The 17827-nt window shown below is 36.4% G+C and overlaps 2 protein-coding genes and 1 long non-coding RNA gene across 6 annotated transcripts; 2 read left to right on the plus strand and 1 right to left on the minus strand.

The window, feature by feature from the left end:
• The first annotated feature begins 479 nt into the window (after window positions 1-479).
• LOC149743668 (uncharacterized) lies at window positions 480-16349 on the plus strand. The gene is made up of 3 exons (XM_089887480.1): window positions 480-583; window positions 12263-12440; window positions 12923-16349. Exons 1-3 carry the CDS (start codon window positions 577-579, stop codon window positions 13482-13484), a joined length of 747 nt encoding a protein of 248 aa, XP_089743606.1. The 5' UTR covers window positions 480-576; the 3' UTR covers window positions 13485-16349.
• On the minus strand, window positions 954-8167 carry LOC149743669 (uncharacterized). Of its 4 annotated transcripts, XM_089887476.1 has the most exons (14): window positions 7990-8166; window positions 7550-7670; window positions 7345-7498; window positions 6664-7031; window positions 6565-6608; window positions 5391-5452; window positions 3279-3355; window positions 3043-3226; window positions 2763-2954; window positions 2656-2706; window positions 2435-2491; window positions 2234-2359; window positions 2032-2182; window positions 954-1418 (listed from the first exon to the last, which is right to left on the minus strand). In XM_089887476.1, exons 1-14 carry the CDS (start codon window positions 8109-8111, stop codon window positions 1298-1300), a joined length of 1830 nt encoding a protein of 609 aa, XP_089743602.1. In that variant the 5' UTR covers window positions 8112-8166; the 3' UTR covers window positions 954-1297. The 4 variants fall into 4 exon arrangements, with proteins under 4 accessions (XP_089743602.1, XP_089743600.1, XP_089743604.1 ...); XM_089887474.1 differs by having other exon boundaries at window positions 2032-2359; window positions 7990-8167; XM_089887478.1 differs by lacking the exon at window positions 2763-2954.
• LOC149743670 (uncharacterized) lies at window positions 3355-6178 on the plus strand. Its single transcript, XR_016385952.1, has 2 exons — window positions 3355-3754; window positions 3904-6178. It is a non-coding gene; the product is annotated as an uncharacterized LOC149743670 (long non-coding RNA).
• Window positions 16350-17827: the final 1478 nt, after the last annotated feature.

Here is a 17827-nt window from a genome sequence, read left to right on the forward strand (position 1 = left end):
CTTGCAATGAACTAATATTGTATACCAACGTCAAGGTTAGCCATAAGCATATGCATCTTATCGGATGCTCAAATTGTTCGCCACACAGAAAAATATTCAACCACAAATTTACATATATGTGGTAACTTGTTAGCGGGCACGAGGTGTATGAAACAGAACACACGAGTTATAACCGTTGCCCTGCTATGCGAGAATAAATAAGTTGTATTCAATACATTTGTTTATATACTATACTGGATGACGTCACAATCGTTTGCACAAAAATCTACATTCTGGAAACTTCAATATTTCTTACAAATTTTGAAACGAATTAAATAAATGATAAAGCTAAGTTCCTGTGTTTATTTAGTCAGATATATTAGGTTAAAGTTAAGATTGGGTGTTTATTTAGTCAGTTATATGAATACAAAGTGCTAGTGAAGAATTCTTCCCCTATACATTATCTGCTAATCGCTAAACGAAATACTAAACCCCTAACTACCATTTACCAACCTCTAACAGTTTCCACCAGCCTAATCTGTAACGTGCCGGAGTATTCTTCACTTATGCCGAAGATAAAGTTGGAATGGAACACCGATGCTCGGTAAGTGTTTCATTACTTTACTTTTTTGCTGCCGAATTCTACCTTGCTACAATCAGATACAAAATACCAGGCAATAAGTTAGGAAATGGCGTTAGGGGAGTTTTTGCTTTAGTTTTTTTTGGTACCAATATTTTGTTCTTTGCGTAAAAACACCTTCCTCGTGTTGAAACGGTTGTTATATCTTTCGACATCTAATCAACAAGCACCTAATGTTTTAAACTCCCGTAAATCTATGAACAATTAATTTAAACAAGAGTTATTGTTAGCATAGAATACGGTCCGAGTTGCAGTCATATTTACTGCTATTAGTTATTGCCTTCTGTAACGTAAATGCACAACTACCTTCTGCGCATGCGTAGTAGCATTGGTGTAATGATAATAATAGCTTTATTTGTTTCTTCGATTACAGTAGCGAAGAGTAAGAAATATTAGAAAACAAATGACAGTTGTTAAAACACGATTACATTTAAAAGCATATTTACATTTCATTTGAAGAAAAAGGGGTGGTCGCTACACTTAGTAGACAAACATGCCATTTGTTTGCGCAATGCCGCAATAACATCCGAATAAAATATTAGGCACAGTACAACAGACTGGTTTTAATTAAGTGTTGAACAAATTTGACATTAACAAAACTAAGCAAAATGAAAGACCAAATAAACTGTTTTACATAACTGATTAATAGTAGATACAAATATTGAAGAAATATTCAGTTCACGGACAACTTGTGAACAAAATCCCTTTGCCTTGTAGAAGTTGATTTTGTTCATTCTCTGACCAAATCTTCCATTCTTCAGTGTAAGAATTCATTGAACAGATCTTTCCATTGCATGAACTGAATGTACAAGATATAAAAATAGGTATTTACCGTGGGTGTCTTATAGACCGGACCAGACACACATGGTGTATTCATACACCTCAAGCTCACTGTCGATTTATAACATGGTTGTCTTCTTATACACCAGACACACATGGTGTATTCATACACCTCATGCTCACTGTCAAGTTATAACATGGGTGTCTTCTTATATACCAGACACACATGGTGTATTCATACACCTCATGCTCATGGTTAAGTTATAACATGGGTGTCTTCTTATACACCAGACACGCATGGTGTATTCATACACCTCATGCTCCCTGTCCAGTTATAACATGGGTGTCTTTGTATACACCAGACACACATGGTGTATTCATACACCTCATGCTCACTGTCGATTTATAACATGGGTGTCTTCGTATACACCAGACACACATGGTGTATTCATACACCTCATGCTTACTGTCAAGTTATAACACGGGTTTCTTCTTATACACCAGAAACACATGGAGTATTTATACACCTCATGCTCACTGTCGAGTTATAACATGGGTGTCTTCTTATACACCAGACACACACGATGTATGCATACACCTCATGCTCACTGTCAAGCAACATAATACCCCACCTTCCATACATAACAATGTGGTCACCAACACAACAAGCGGAAGCAACACCAAGTTGAAGGGGAATGTTGTTCGTTAACATCGTCCAAACTCCATCAACAATGTTCATGAATTCACCGCTTGATAATCGAGTGTTGTTTAAACCAATACCACCTGGGTTTAATTGTTTGTAACAATGGTATATTGTCTTGTAACAAATATTACCGAAACAATATATTCTAGAATGAAGTTTCACAGCTGCAAAGTTTCTTCTCGCAACTCTCATGTCTTTCCCTCGTGTCCAAGATTGATTGTCATCTTTATAAATATCCACAAGACTACAAGCCATACCTAATATGCCAATATATAAACATTGAAAAAGTTATTAGCTGTATTTTAAACAAAAAAACAAATAACCAACACAACCTGCTGAAGATCTGGACTTGGGTTGACTTCTTCCTCCAAATAAGAACCCTGTTTGCACTAACATACAAAATGTAATTATCATCTGTAAACTTGAAATGTTTAATGGATTGGGGGTAAGGAATATTTTAGTTTTAACAAGTTCATGTTCGAGTTTAAACTGGCATATCCAAATTCACCAAAACAACAAACAAAATATTAATAGAATATGCTGAGTAACCAACCTTGAGAAGCTATGCAACCATATTGTTTTCCTCCAAGTATAAATATCCGGCCTACAAAAGTTTGTTTAGAAATGTTATTATATTGTTCTGTGTATTAAACCACTCACGGCCATCACTGAAAACAACCGCCCCCTCACGAAAACAATCAACGCTATTGTGTCTTACTTCCCATTGTTTTGATTGGAAATCAAACAGTGCAATCTGATTGGTTGTCACTTGCTTTTCGTTTGCACATGTTTTTGATGATTTTAACACAAATAAACGTGGTGTACATTTTTGGGGGACATTCCTGTGCATGCCTGGTTAACATTGATAAGATTTCCAAATAAATATTTTAAATTAGTGTCCACTAAATATATTTACACACAAAACACCCATTTGAATCACCTGAATAATAATTCTCAGTAGGAGCTCCACAAACCACCATATGTTGGCATTGCATGTCACCTTGTAATGTTGTAACGTTTTCCCATGTTTTTCCATCATATGAAGTGATTTGACTACCAGAACAAATACAAACTTTATTTCCATGAACAGTAGATGCTGTGATTGGTTTGTAGTGTTCTTCGTGCTGTTTAAATTCTGTTATTATTTGACAACCTTTACAACTTGAATATTGTTACCTGTTCCACTTCAACTTTATTTTCATGAAGATTAAACTTCCCGTATCTGACATCTGATACAAAGTTGATATTTACGTCTGTGGAATATCAGAATTATCATAATTTATTAATATAATCAAAGTAGGTTTCTACGGACAATTCTCTGATCCAGGTTGCGTGACCGATATATTGTGACGTCATAATCACTGTTTTGCTGCAGCCTTAAAAAACCCGTACAACGCAGTGTACAGTATAGACGAGATCGTCAATAGAATTAATAAATAGAGGTATAGAGTTAATTGATTAAAAATGCCAAGCTGTGTAGCAATAGGCTGTTACAACAACAGCACAAAAAAAGCGCTTGTTTCGCTTTTCCAACACCGATCCATTGCGAAGAAATAAGTAAATCGTTGCTTGTAAGAGGAAGGCAAAAGATGGATCTGACTGGAATCAAACGAGCAAACACACCTATATTTGCGAGGATCACTTTATTACAGGTATTGGCTGTTATGGTACGGGTGTTGAGGTGTATAATGTATATATCATATTGAGATAAAAAGTGCTTAGCCTATGCCTGTTTCTTGGCTATTTCATTACAAACAACATTTTTCTGACTGTTGAGTGTTGACTGTATGCTGCTTTTTAGGACAACCCTCATTGGAAGAGTGCCATCCAGATTTTGTGCCTTGCATGTGTCTGCATCTTTGATGACAACCCAGGGGACATGTTTTGGACTGTTTAAGCGCTGGGATGGCATCACCTCTGCTGCAAAGACTGTGCAGCTACAATTTTGCGACCGTGTTTTTATCGTTCTTACTTCACCAACCCATCCACTTGAGAAGAAATTATAAGCCTCGAGACTTTTTCTGTTTCTCATTTTCTCTCGGGTAAACACACCAGGAGAGTTGACCAAGTATTCATAAATTTCCGAGTATTCCAATGATGGCCAAATACTCGGATTATTGGACCATACATCTGCCGGCATCTCGTATGGACACCTTTCTAATCCACACAACTGAAGCTTAGCTTCGTACCTTATAAGGCTGCTAGAGTCTAACTTTAACTTATAAGCTATTTTCTGCATTCTATACCTGTAAGCATGTAGTAACATCTGTATAAATAAACTACCTGCATTGAGTATTATATGTATAGTTGTATACAAACAATTTTTGCAAAAACATTCTTTATTGTCACATGATCTATCAAAGGTTTGAAGTCGCAAACAAGTTGCTAATAAAATTAAATATTTACAGTTTTATGGCTTAAAATATTTGTTGTGGGTATTTAAACAGTCCAACTTAGCATTTGATGCAGTGTATGAGGGTATAATCCCATGCAGAAATCTTTGCACCTCACATCACTTGTTGGTTGTGCAGTTGTGCTCGGACTTCTTCAACATTTGTAGCTTCAAATTTGTTCTGCTCCACAACATAAAGACATCAGATGAACTGACTTGTTTTGAGGCCATTTTACAATGGTTATCCTGACTTGTATTCATTTCTTCCTCTTCCAGTGTCAGAGTTACAGGCACTACCGGTGTAAAGCTCAAAATCACATATATATGTATTAAAAAAAATAACTAATTAATAAAAGGAATATATATAGAATAAAAATAACCATTCTTGTTTACAACTGCCAACAAATAAAACTGAATAAAGCTTTAAATATCCAATAGTAACCTTTATAAAAAATTGTCCTGTTTCCACATTATTACATGTATAAGTGTATACATAACGTCAACTATACACCGGAATCTCAGCAACACAGCACAAACTGCCTTCGTAGATTACTATATTATGCAGCGATAAAGAAGTCTCAGTAAGGAAAGAACGAATACAAAAACAAGCGGCTTAAACTCTCAAAGCATACACCGTGCAACAAACGCTTAGAGGGCGCCAGGCGTGATAAGTCTGCCGCAAACAAAGAGTTTAAAACATCCCTATACATAACTTAACTCGTACCAAGTAAGTAAAATCCTCTTAGGTTAGCTTTTTCCTCCAAATCGATCGTACTTACTAGTTTCACAATGTTAGCCAATGTTCATGATAGTTTGTTTACGTTTTTCTAAGGCTGCAGGTTCAAATAACAATACGCATTATGACGTCAACCCGGATCTGAGAATACTTTACTTACAAGGAAAATCTCCATATCTAGGGTTGCTGGTTGTTGTTGATGAAATGGTGTCAAAGTAATGTTTCCAAACCATAGGCGCCGATTTTTTTAAATTGCAGAAGAGGCCACGTTTATGATGACGTCATTCGTTTTGCAGAAATTAGGAAAATACGGTATACGCGAGTTTTTTTCACTCGCGCCAAAACACGATTAAGCTATACTTTCCATGGCAGCAGTAACAATAACGGCGACTATTAAAGTTTGCCAAAGCTGCTGCCTATCGTTCATGCGGGTATGAAACTGGCAAAATCACACAGTCAAACTCGTTCGTCGTTCTTTGAAGGACGTTGTTCCTACGATACGCACACGAACATTAATGACGCCTCAAGAAACATCAATGCTGTTGATTATTACATAGATCTTAATTTTGTACAGATCTAGTGTTTGAGGGGTTTTTAACATAGGCTTTGCCTGTCAATCGTTACTTTCGATGACGTATTAATTTTACGAGCAGCTAAAGTTTGTTCCAAAATATGTAGCAAGCACCTATGTCTGCAGATAGCTGTTAAAGTACTTAATTGAATCCAAAGACATCCGCCACGCACAAAGATTAAACCGTTAAGTTAAAGCTTTAATGTGTTTAATACAGACCAATGTATGTGTTATTTGTTTTATTTTAATACAGTCGTTGTATAACCGTATTTGCAAAGGCGCTAGCCATATACTCATAGCAAGCTGTTTTAAGTATAAAACTAACGTATGTTCACTTTTCGTTAAAGTTTTAATAAACAGTCTCCACCGTAAACGTACACTATTCAGTTTGCTTTCTCTTGGATTGCTAATAATGAACGCGTCAAACCGTATTATGACGTCAATAATCGACGCATCAAATAATAATATGACGCAAATAATCAGCGTGTGAATCGCTACTATGTCGTAACAAAGCGTTATGCGTAGACGCGTGGTTGAGAAAAACATTACAGAAAATGATCGTTGTTACGCCAATCGATGGCGTAATAACTCAGAACGTTTGAATATATAGTTCTTTAGCTATTTGCGGGCTTAAAACGACTAGTTCTTTAATTTTAAACGGGTTTTATTAATAAAATGCAGTTATACGCAGCAGGTGCTGCACCGTCTGCATAATATCCAGAGTAGGCCGGCCTCGTCTGCACCATATAAAACGGCGCCCATGTTCCAAACTATTTCACTACTTTCACGGAACTCATAAAGTACATCCTAAACATATTTATCAGAGCGTGAATTAACGACAAGTTTAAAATAATATATTTACCTCTTTTCTGACGACTTGTTCAATGTAATTCAAACGAAGACTTGTCAACCTTATATGTTTAAACAAAGTTGGGAAATATTGTTTCCTTGATTGTAGATGATGCTTCACCCAACCAACCATACACTCATAAACAACTTCCTCTGACTCCACCACAACATCTTCAGATGAAATAAACATCTCTACATCTTCCGCACTCAACTCATTCCAACTTTTATCCCGACAAACATCTCTGAAGTGAACCAGCAAATATTTATCAGCCTTCTTTACCAAGTCATCCATGTAAAGCAACTTGGCCAACCCATGAAAGTGAATGCAGTTCCCAGTGTTGAATATACTGTCCACGTATTCAGAAGCAACTTGCAACAAATCTATTGAAACATTTAATGAAAAGAATTTGTTTTACAACTGTTCCCCAATATTTTTTGTGCGTGACCACCTCTTAGACACTCACCCTCCAATCAGGACCTGGTTTGTTTTGCAGGATGATTGCAGCAAAGTGATGATTGGAATTAAACACGGTAAACAAATCTAGGTTATTTTAATGATGGAGCAGAGGGTCACGGTTATTAAGTGTTTCTTAAGGGAGGCAAGAACCAATAAAGTTTGAGCATATCCACCCAAATACATTCATTAAACCCTCCCATATACAACCTACAAACATGTTAACAAACTATATATCACCTGGTATTTGCATCAGGGCAGCACAACGAATTGTTTCTTCAATATTTTCCACTGATAATTCAATCTTCCCGCTGTATAAGAAACCCAGGATCCGTTCAATACATTGTTTCGATGATTCTTTAATTTCAACTCGTTTTTCAAAACCTTCCTTCAACTGTGAAAGGTTGAGGTTAAGTTTGAAACTTTCAAATAAATCTCAAGTTACCTTTGAAGTGAACATTGCATTGAAATATTCACTTCTTGCTGCAAGAATTCCTTGATGGACGGGGTATTCTTCATCATCAATACAAATTGTGAAGTCACAATACAGATTATTCATCCTTTGTCTTCAAACAATTATAATGATAAAAGTATTGTGAAATAATAAACTATGCAGGTTTGATGCTTAACTACAATTGCTTAAACCCAGTGGTCACTTATGGGTTTCCTAAAGTGACAGCAATACAACAAAACAATGGCACACAAAATTATTTACCTAGAAACTCAAAAGCAGGCACAAGGTGTATTAAACAGAACATCCAAGTTATAACTTCCAAAGTGTTTTTTATTGCATTAAAATAGCTGACATGCCGCACAAACATATATTGATGTACAAAACATAAGTGTTAACCACACTACACATAATACAATGTAAGTTTATGTTACTTGTTTAATTGTTCCAACATCATCCATGGATATTCTTCACTCTTCATCACTTTTGATGTTTTATCTTCAACCAATTCTTCACCAGATGATCCACAAGAAACATCATTGTCAGATTCAGACATATCAACAACATGTATTGTCTAACTAACTTTCAATCTAAGAGAAACAAGCGATTACATTAATTAGATTTACAAAACGATAAGCATTATTAAAGGGTTGCTAAAAATTCATTAAAACTTTGTTCTTTGCAGAAATTAAATGCAAACCAAAATAAAACATAAATTCAAAACAGAACTCACTACATTACTATTGTTTACATAGCGTTTGTAGTTAAATTGTAGAAAAAAATGGAAGAATTAATTTTTAAAACTTATCAAAAATCAATAAACGTAAATTTTAGCTAAGCATTTACTGCATAAATTGAATGAGAATCAAAATGAAACAAATTTTACAAAAGATTACAGAAATCACATTATTTATACCTTTTCCAAAAACTTTGACCAGGTTGTGCTTAATTGATAGAGTACAGAATATATTCTAATTCAAATTTGATGTCTACTTGAAAGCATTCCTTTTGATTTGTATTATTATTTGCATCATACCAAAGTAAACCTTGAAAGTGCCAAAAGTTTAGTGGTACTAATGTGGTAGTAGGGTCCTTATTAATAAGATCGCACAACTTTGCTCGTGTCAAAATAGACACTCAGAGGTTTACAAAAAAATCAAGTTGATTTCGCTGTCGGGTGACAACGAAGCATGTGCTATGGTGTTCTTCAGCGCTTGCAAATCATACGGCCTAAAAATTGGTCTCGGCTTGCCCTCTCGTCCGAGACTAGGGAGACGAAGTCAGGAACGATATATGGCAACGATATAGAAACTTTGTTTAAGCAAAAGTACATCAGTTTTTTTGAAACTGCATCCAACGCTATTACTGTGCGGTACCCGCAATCTAACTTGTCTTTCATTTCCAAGATCGAAAGTATACTATTAAAGCCGAGTTCTTCCAGTGATCTGATTGAAGACATTGCAGCTGTATACGGAGACCAAATACATGCACAAAATATTCAAGTTGAAATGGGTACACTGCATAAATTTCTAGTAGAGAAGAAATTGCAATGTAAATTCACTAGCGATCTGGCGGCTGTTTTTCAAGACCAAACAGTTGGATTATTGTTGCCAAACATTAACGTTTTGCTGAGAATCTTTCTGTCATTGCAACTGTGAAGCTGAAAGAATGTTCAGTGTCTTAAGACAAATCAAAACGTACTTGCGATCCACGATGAGTCAACAAAGACTTAATCATGTTTGCTCAATTTATACACATGATTCAGATGTGTCATCCATCAATATTAAGGCCCTCGTTGATGAGTGGATAGAAGAACGTCTATCAGGAAAAACACTTTTGCTCTTTCTTCCTCTATGCCGACTGGATATTGAATTTACCGTTTAAAGTTTCGTTTACGATTGTTTTTTTTTTTCAGTGCTCTGAGTTTAACTTGTTATTTTCGTTTGATTATTTACTAACGCCCGCCGTGTTCTTTCGTTCTATTTTACAAAATACAAAATAAGATCACTTGATGTATTTATCCAATTATTGCCTCACTGTGTTGCGAAGTGATGTGGTACTGCTGGCCTACATATGTTTGTATTTTTAGGAATTTGTTGGTATTAAATTAATTTAAAATTTTAAAGAATGTATCCGAACTAGATGAATCAAGTCACCAGCCTTAACATTACAACGAGTTGTGGCAAAATTAAACGCGATTACGCACACACGAGACCACGAATAGACGCAACAACGCACAGACGAAAATAAAACGCAGGCGAAGTTTCGCACACGCTAAGTAACCACTGCAATGCCGACACAATGTAGTGCATTGTTAAATGAGCATATTAACTTTTGCCGCCCTGACATATTGAAAGTTTTACGCCTATGTACAGAACACTTGGTTTTCGGTTGACAGACAACTCAATTGTTGCAGGTTGAAGAATTTAAATAAAAAAGATTTATTCAAAAGTTATTTCTATATAATTAATACAGCAGTTTAGAATATTTAAATACACAAAAATTCAGAATTTTTATTTTTATTTTTATTTAAAATCAGATACGGAAACACTGGCCTCTCATGTAAACTGCACACAGAAATAAAAAAAAATAGAACGCGCATCTCCAATGTCGGCAAAGGAGAGAGCATGATACACTCTCTCTCTTTCGCGAGTTGTTCCCGTTTACTATTGTAGTCAATGGAATCGAGGGCTTTTAATTCTTCTTCATTTTTTGACCCAATCTAAATTTCTATAAAAAAAATTTTTCCACATATATATCCATATTTTTAACAAACTATTTGTTGTACATTTTAATTAAATTGATAAAATATTTGGATTTCCTAAACATGCGCTGAACTGTAAGCGTTAACCTACTAAATAACTAAACTGGCTTATTAAACTTGAATAGTTGGTGTAGTTTTTGAAATAAACAGCTAAAACCACTGTTCGCCTATCTTTTACAATGGAGAACAAGCGAAATGGGGAGTTGGCGGTCACGTAAATAAAAAAAAGAATGTATCACGGTTTTAGGCAGTTGCCTGTTCTACTACTTTTTATTTCTGTTAAACTGCTGCAGAATACCAGTGTTGCAAAATGTAAGGTCATCAAATAAACTTTATTTACAATCTAGACCAGTTTTTAAAAAAAAAACAGTTTTATATTTTTTACTCTTATTAAAAAATGGATACGGAAACACTGGTCATCGGTAATTCGCTAACTGCAATTCGTTAATTTTCAGAAGGAAAACTCACAACTATTAAAAAATGATTAAAGGGGGCTACACTAACTAGTCTCTTTATATATTAGTCGCTTCACTTTTTTCACTTATTTCAATTTTTATACTTTTTACTCTTGCTTGCAACATTATAGCAATAGCATAATAGTCTGCACTTGGCTCAATTTTTTAAAACATACAAAGTAATCGTATCTTACTGCAACTAAAACATACAAAGTAATCGTATCTTACTGCAACTAAAACCAACAAAGTAATCGTATCTTACTGAAACTAAAACATACAAAGTAATCGTATCTTACTGAAACTAAAACATACAAAGTAATCGTATCTTACTGAAACTAAAACATACAAAGTAATCGTATCTTACTGAAACTAAAACATACAAAGTAATCGTATCTTACTGAAACTAAAACCAACAAAGTAATCGTATCTTACTGCAACTAAAACATACAAAGTAATCGTATCTTACTGCAACTAAAACATACAAAGTAATCGTATCTTAATGCGGTAATCCTGTCGCTGGTGACCAGTGAAAATTTTGGTCTCAAAATGTACCTTACGTCTCCCTGATACTCGCTGTATAATTTTTTTTTTAAAAAACTCGGGCGTTCGTATCGAAAATTAACTTTGAAAATGCGCGAAATCGTGCTGCGTCACCGTATTTTCCACACGAGCCGGCAAAGGTTAGATTATGACGTCATAGAATGCGTATTACAACCTTTGATTTCTACGTTACAGATTACGTAATTTGTTAGTTTTTTTGGATTTAGAGGTTACGGGTTAAACGTAGGGGTTAGGGTTGGGTTAAGGGTTAGGACTTGGGGTTTCCCTAACATAAAACAGTGCGAAAAACACGATTATAACATGCTGTAACGTACGTAATATGTCACTACTGTGACGTAACATATCGCTATTGTGACGTAATAAATCGTTAACCTTACGCAAGTCAGGCGAATTACGGTGACGCAGCACGTTTTCGCGCATTTTCAAAGTTAATTTTCGACACGAACGCCCGAGTTTTTTCAAAAAAAAATTATACAGCGGGTATCAGGGAGACATGAAGTACATTTTGAGACCAAAATTTTCACTGGTCACCAGCGACAAGATTACCTCTTAATGCAACTAAAACCAACAAAGTAATCGTATCTTACTGCAACTAAAACATACAAAGTAATCGTATCTTACTGCAACTAAAACATACAAAGTAATCGTATCTTACTGCAACTAAAACCAACAAATTAATCATATCCTGTGCAAACGCGCCTACGCATAAAGGATCTTTACCTTTGTGACGTCATACAGTACAACATAAGGTCACGTGATATTTTTGGAAAGAAATATGTTTTCTCTTCGGTTATTTCCCTTACATGCGAATCTTATAGAATTTTTTAAATAGTTGTTACCATTTAATTCTCATTGTTTAGTCATTATAACACGTAAGAAATAAATAAAGTATTATTTTTTCCAAAAATTGGATTTGGGTTTATACAGATTCAATGTCGCCGAAACAGACTGCTCGTCAGCGCCCACCGGCGGTTGGAAAATACGCCAATATAATTGATAGATATTTGCACCACGAGGATAAACAACAGAGATGGAAATTATTCACGAAGAATTCACAACCAAGAACAAGAATGAAGTCAAACATTGAAACAAACCCAAACTACAAGTGCGTTAGTGGTAATCGTATGAATAACAAGGCCATGGGTTGAATGGATGTAATTTATTTATCCTCACATGGGGGAAAGGGACAGTCGTTATAACATGGGTGTTCCGTTTCATACACCTCGTGCCCGCTTACGAGTTACCACGTATGTAACTTTATGGGTGATTGTTTTTTTGTCGTTACATGTTGTACCTTTGTAGCAGGGTTAAGCATCGAACCCATTCTCTTCCGAACTACAGACTTGCGCTCTAACCATTGTACCGTCGTACTTACAACTTATACTAAATACCTAAAAAGGCTTAACAGTTTCTCTGCAGTTATATTTTCAAATGGTACATTATCTTATATTTAATACATAAACGTTTTAAGAATTGCCATTTTGTTGCCTGTTTCCTATGCTATTGTATTTTGGGAATACTTTTTTAACCGAGAAGTTAAACAAAAGTTGTAATATTAAATGGGTCAAAGTTTTGTTTCGTTTATAGTAAGGATATGACGCAACAAAAGAAAGAACAATGTTCTGCTGGCGTCACTTCCCGTTCCGAAACATCCGGAACCCATCGACGTCATCTTCATACCAGGGAGCGCAAGATTACCCGTTCAAGGTTATTGTTGACGTCACAATATTACAAAACCGAGCTCCTTCCCTGTGTTTCGCTACAGCGAGTTGTTTATAAAGCACCGCAAAATTGTAACCCCATAGTGACGTCACGATGTCAGCATAATACGTCACAACCGATAAATCAGACGTCACAATTCAGCAGCGAAAATACATTGGAGACGCTCGAATATATTCGACAAGCCGATCACGTGACTTCTGTAGAAAGAAAAAAACAAAATATTTCGTCAAAATTTTCTCGAATGAAAAAAGAGTTAAAGAAATTGAAAAATGAGATTGTTGCGTTGCAACGACTAGATGAATTGGAAATGAAAAGAGCCGAAAAAATAAATAAAGATTTGAAAACTTTAAAACAAAGTGAACTTCGATTGAATCTTCGTTCTATTGAAATTGAGAAAAAACAACAACTTTTGATTCAACCGATTTAAAATAAAAATACATCGTTGTAATAAAAATAAATTAATGGACGTATGTAACTTATTTGTTCTCGCATGGCGGGGAAACGATAGTCGTTATAACACGGGTGTTCTGTTTCATACACCTCGTGCTCGTTTACGAGTTACCATTTATGAAACTTTGTGAGTGATAACTTTTCTGTATGGCTGACAATTCAGACAACCCTTTAATGACCACTGGGTTTAAGAAATTGCCGTTAAGTGTCTTGTACACCATTTGATAAGGAGAGGCACCGAGAACAAATTTCAGTGAGCCTCGTTATTATTATCAGTCTTCCAAACCAGATCTTGGCAATTAACAAGGTTGCCAAGGATTGGCTGTATGATAGTACTGATAATAAATCTGTCGACATTTACAGCGACAGTCAGGCTTACCACGTATGTAACTTTGTGGGTGATTGCTTTTTGTACGTGATACATGGCATGCCTTACAACAACTGACAAAAAAATGGACAAAACATGACGGCTGCAGGCAGACGATGAAGTTTGGGAGAAGCATTAGTAGTTGTTTGCCGAGCAACTCCTGAAGCCGCCAAGGAGAACGTTGCGTCGCATTCTTGGAGCGAAAACAGGATATAGCATGCTCCGGTTGTTGTTGGCTGATACCCAGTGTATGTGAGCGCCAGACCTTGACCGAGCTGTGAAGGGAAGATCTTCCATCTATTAGCATTAAAGATTGTTTTAATACGGAAGGCTTCACGATTTTGCGTGACATTGTCGCCTATTTTAGGGAAAGCAACAAGCTTCAACATCTGGTGGTTTCCCTCTGGAAGTTTGGGTAACGGATCAACATCGCACAACAGTAGGAATCCAAAGCTGTATGGGACCTAAACCGTATAGAAGAGAGTATGGGACGCATTTGACCCGAACAGTGGCGGCATCGAGTCTCGAACCCGTAAGGTTGAGCGTTCTACCCGAGGTGTCAATGTGCTAGATTTTTTGTGACGTCATCCATGTTTAACAAAGCTGATTGTTTTAATATGTTAACAATGTCCTGGTGACGTAACTGATGTTACCACGTGACATGTACCTACGTCATGAATTATTTAAACCAATCAGATAAAAGGGTTTTGTGTGTTTTCGGTATGTTGGTGGAATATAACGCATTATTGAAAAAGAGTGCACCTTTTTATACACAATACTACGTACACTCGACACATATATAGTAGGGTAGGAAAAGGTGGGACGCCTTTTTATTCTATTTTCTCGTCTTATTTGGAAGTAAACGAAGAACTTTTAAAGAATTATAAAACCGTATCCTCACGACTCTCAAAGACCCTTGTTAATTGTTTAAAACACGATCAGAATATTTGGGTATTATGTACTAAAGGTGTCCCTTCTTCCCCTATAAAACTATACATGTTTAGGCACATGGGACTTGGAAACACCCAAACGACAACACATGCAGAGGGTCACCTTCGCATAACAACGTTGCAACTAATTAAACTGAAAACACAGAAATCTTATTGAGAAACCCGCCCGAGTCTTTTAGACGTCTTTGTTTCGCAACAATCAATCTGACAGTATTAGGAGCCCGCGGCGACCGCGATCGTGCAAACGTCGTTAATTGTTGCGAAACAGTATTCACTCTCGCTAACAAGTTCAGCGAAAATATCCACCAATCACAACCAAACAAGGTGTCGGACGTTCTGTGACGTCACAATCGCATGCGTAGACCGCGTGAAACATGTCGCACCAACCAATTATTACGTTGACAAGTAGACGTTATTAACCTTGACATTTTAGAACAATACACAACGGTTTAAGATTTATCGGAAAATCTCAATCGTCCTCCTTTGTTCCAGTTTCAGATAACATGATTTTATATTTATCCCTTCGAATGCGATACCACAGATCAAAATAACTATATCAAAAAAGTATAGGGAACTAAGAACAAAACCATAGTCGTGGAAAACCCATTATGAATACAAAGTATTTGAAATGGCATTATTTAAACAGCATGGAACCAACATACGGTTTACCATGGTCTCATTAAGTTGTGTTTAATTCAAACAAATTGCGATGCGTTTATTTGGAAGAAAGTTTTCATAAGCATTCATTGTGTAAGTAAAGAAACGGTCCTATGTGACGTAATAAAGAACCACCCCGTAAGCGACCGAGAGTGTAAAATATTCATTCTCCACAAAAAGCGGTCATTGTATACGTCATAAAATAAACAGCTGAACAAAGGATCATATTGCGGTCGTCTAATTGTGGGGGGTTGTTTAGCAGGGTAGTCGTAGCCACCGTGTGACAATTGACAATAAACAGCAGTAAACTATACGAGTGATATAAGATGTTTATGTTGCGTGGTCGAGTTCATGTGATGACGTCATAAGTTCAATTTTTAAAGCCTCGGTGACGTAATAACTCGTTGCGTATAAATAGATCTAGAGGTGAAATTGTTTGTGTTTCAAAGAATAAATAAACCGGTCACGTGAGTGATACGTAGGCCAATCAAATCCATTGTTACCATGACAACAATTGATTGGTCACGTGTTATTTTTGACTCCGCCGACGTCTCGTCTTTGCTTCTGTGACGTCACAAAAACATATAAAAACAGTTATAAACAATTCTAGAATTTCACTTCTTGCGGTGTATGACACAACAACCGTCATCCTGTTTCTAGAATCGAATGACTGTGACGTCATAATCGGAGTGTCGAGTTCGAAACACGATATTGTGATGTAACAATGCAAGACATAATTTGCGGTTAGATGGAGGGGAGTAAACTGCAACAGCTGTTGAATCTATCGGGTTTTACTCCCTAGTGTACTTCGAGTTTTGTTTTTTGATGTATTGGTTGTGAGGTGAATAAACAATCACTATGACGTCGATGGACAGGATGAAGCATCAAAACTTTTGTGGGAAACTGTAACGTGTTTTAACTTCACTAGAGATAGATTTGTATTTAAAACCGAAACGTGAAAAAGACAAGTGTGGTATAAAAAGGGGTGATGTTATGATCTTCTGTCATGAATAATCATAAATACTTTGCCCACGGTTATTTAAAAAAAAGAAAATTGCGTCGCAGATATATAGTGTTTTATTGAAGAAAACCCGTGTTTTATGCACTTCCAGTTCATTAAACTCAAAAACTCAAATCGTTTTAAACAAAGACAATCGCGTGTGATATGCTGTGGTAAACATATATGTATGGGTTGTTATGTTCGTGTTGAAACGTGCCAGAAAACCCATGTTTTTCACACCTGGTAACGTTGTCGTGTTGATAAATACGAGCATGGTCAGCGCATGGGAACGTAAGGTCAGTCAAGGCAGTTAAAGTTCGGACCCCAGGGCAGTGGTGATAGGTGCGGTGTGGAACTTGTTAGGCGAGGTTCGACTCGGCGAACATTCGAACGACGTTTCCGCAATTAAAGTGCTCAGTGGTAATGAAAGGGCGATGCTCGTCAAATATTCACCACGAATGTTAACGGAGGATATGGAGCCGGTAGTTTCGATGCCCACAGACTTATTTTGGTTTTAAAGAGAAATTTTAGGAGATTCTGATGACTTAATGAAAATATTAAAAGTACAATGTTCGCCTTTGAGTTATACCGTCTGCTTATCCACACACTGCATGGGAGTGGCAACCATGGATACGTCACTCAAGTTCCCACCAACGAGAATATAAATGACCAAACCAACCAAAAGTCATGTCTGCTTATCCACACACTGCAATAGCTTCAGCAACTCGACTATGGGCATGTAAGTGGCAACCATGATAAGTCACTCAAGTTCCCACCCAAAATAACTCAAGCCACTACAACACAAACACCTGTGAAGTGTCAGGCTTAACCGCCCACTTAACATAGAAATCAAAGGGCATTATTACGTCATTAAATACACGACATCAAGCGGGGAATGTGGAAGATTTCTTTCAACGTCGTCGAGCAATCTCGTCGTTTCAGTTAATCTGTTTAATTACCCCCACGCCTCTTTCATCGTTGGGCTAATAAGCAGTTGTTGCCATCCACCCTGTTATTATAAACTGACACAGACGCCACGAACATGATTGCCGACATATTTACAAGCACGTTGCATTCTTTGAAAGATTGAATCACGGATAATGTTGTTCCCACCATAGAATGAACATGGCAAACTTTTTATGAAGATAACTTTCATACTTTGGTCGTAGTGGCTTGTTTTGACATTTCATTTGAAAAATTAGAAGACAACGCATGGAGTTGAACCTGGTAAAACAGGAATAACAAGAGATTAATTCTCGGTAGGTCCGTCCTTTGTTTAAATGTGGTTGGAAATAATTTTCTCCACCACGTTTTAGTTTTTGTTTTGAACTTAATATTGCCGATTA

Source organism: Ciona robusta, chromosome 1 (genome assembly GCF_009617815.1).
Source record: "Ciona robusta chromosome 1, ASM961781v2".
Taxonomy (NCBI): Eukaryota; Metazoa; Chordata; class Ascidiacea; order Phlebobranchia; family Cionidae; genus Ciona; species Ciona robusta.

Bases quoted from the DNA above. Each gene is read 5' to 3' on its own strand.
- LOC149743668 (XM_089887480.1), top strand. The intron at 12,441-12,922 runs GTGCGTTAGTGG...TTTCGTTTATAG, and splicing joins GAAACAAACCCAAACTACAA to TAAGGATATGACGCAACAAA.
- LOC149743669 (XM_089887474.1), bottom strand. From the start codon at position 8,111: ATGTCTGAATCTGACAATGATGTTTCTTGTGGATCATCTGGTGAAGAA. The intron at 7,671-7,989 runs GTAACATAAACT...AATTGTTTGAAG, and splicing joins ATGTTGGAACAATTAAACAA to ACAAAGGATGAATAATCTGT. The intron at 1,419-2,031 runs GTGGGGTATTAT...TTGTACATTCAG, and splicing joins CACATTGTTATGTATGGAAG to TTCATGCAATGGAAAGATCT.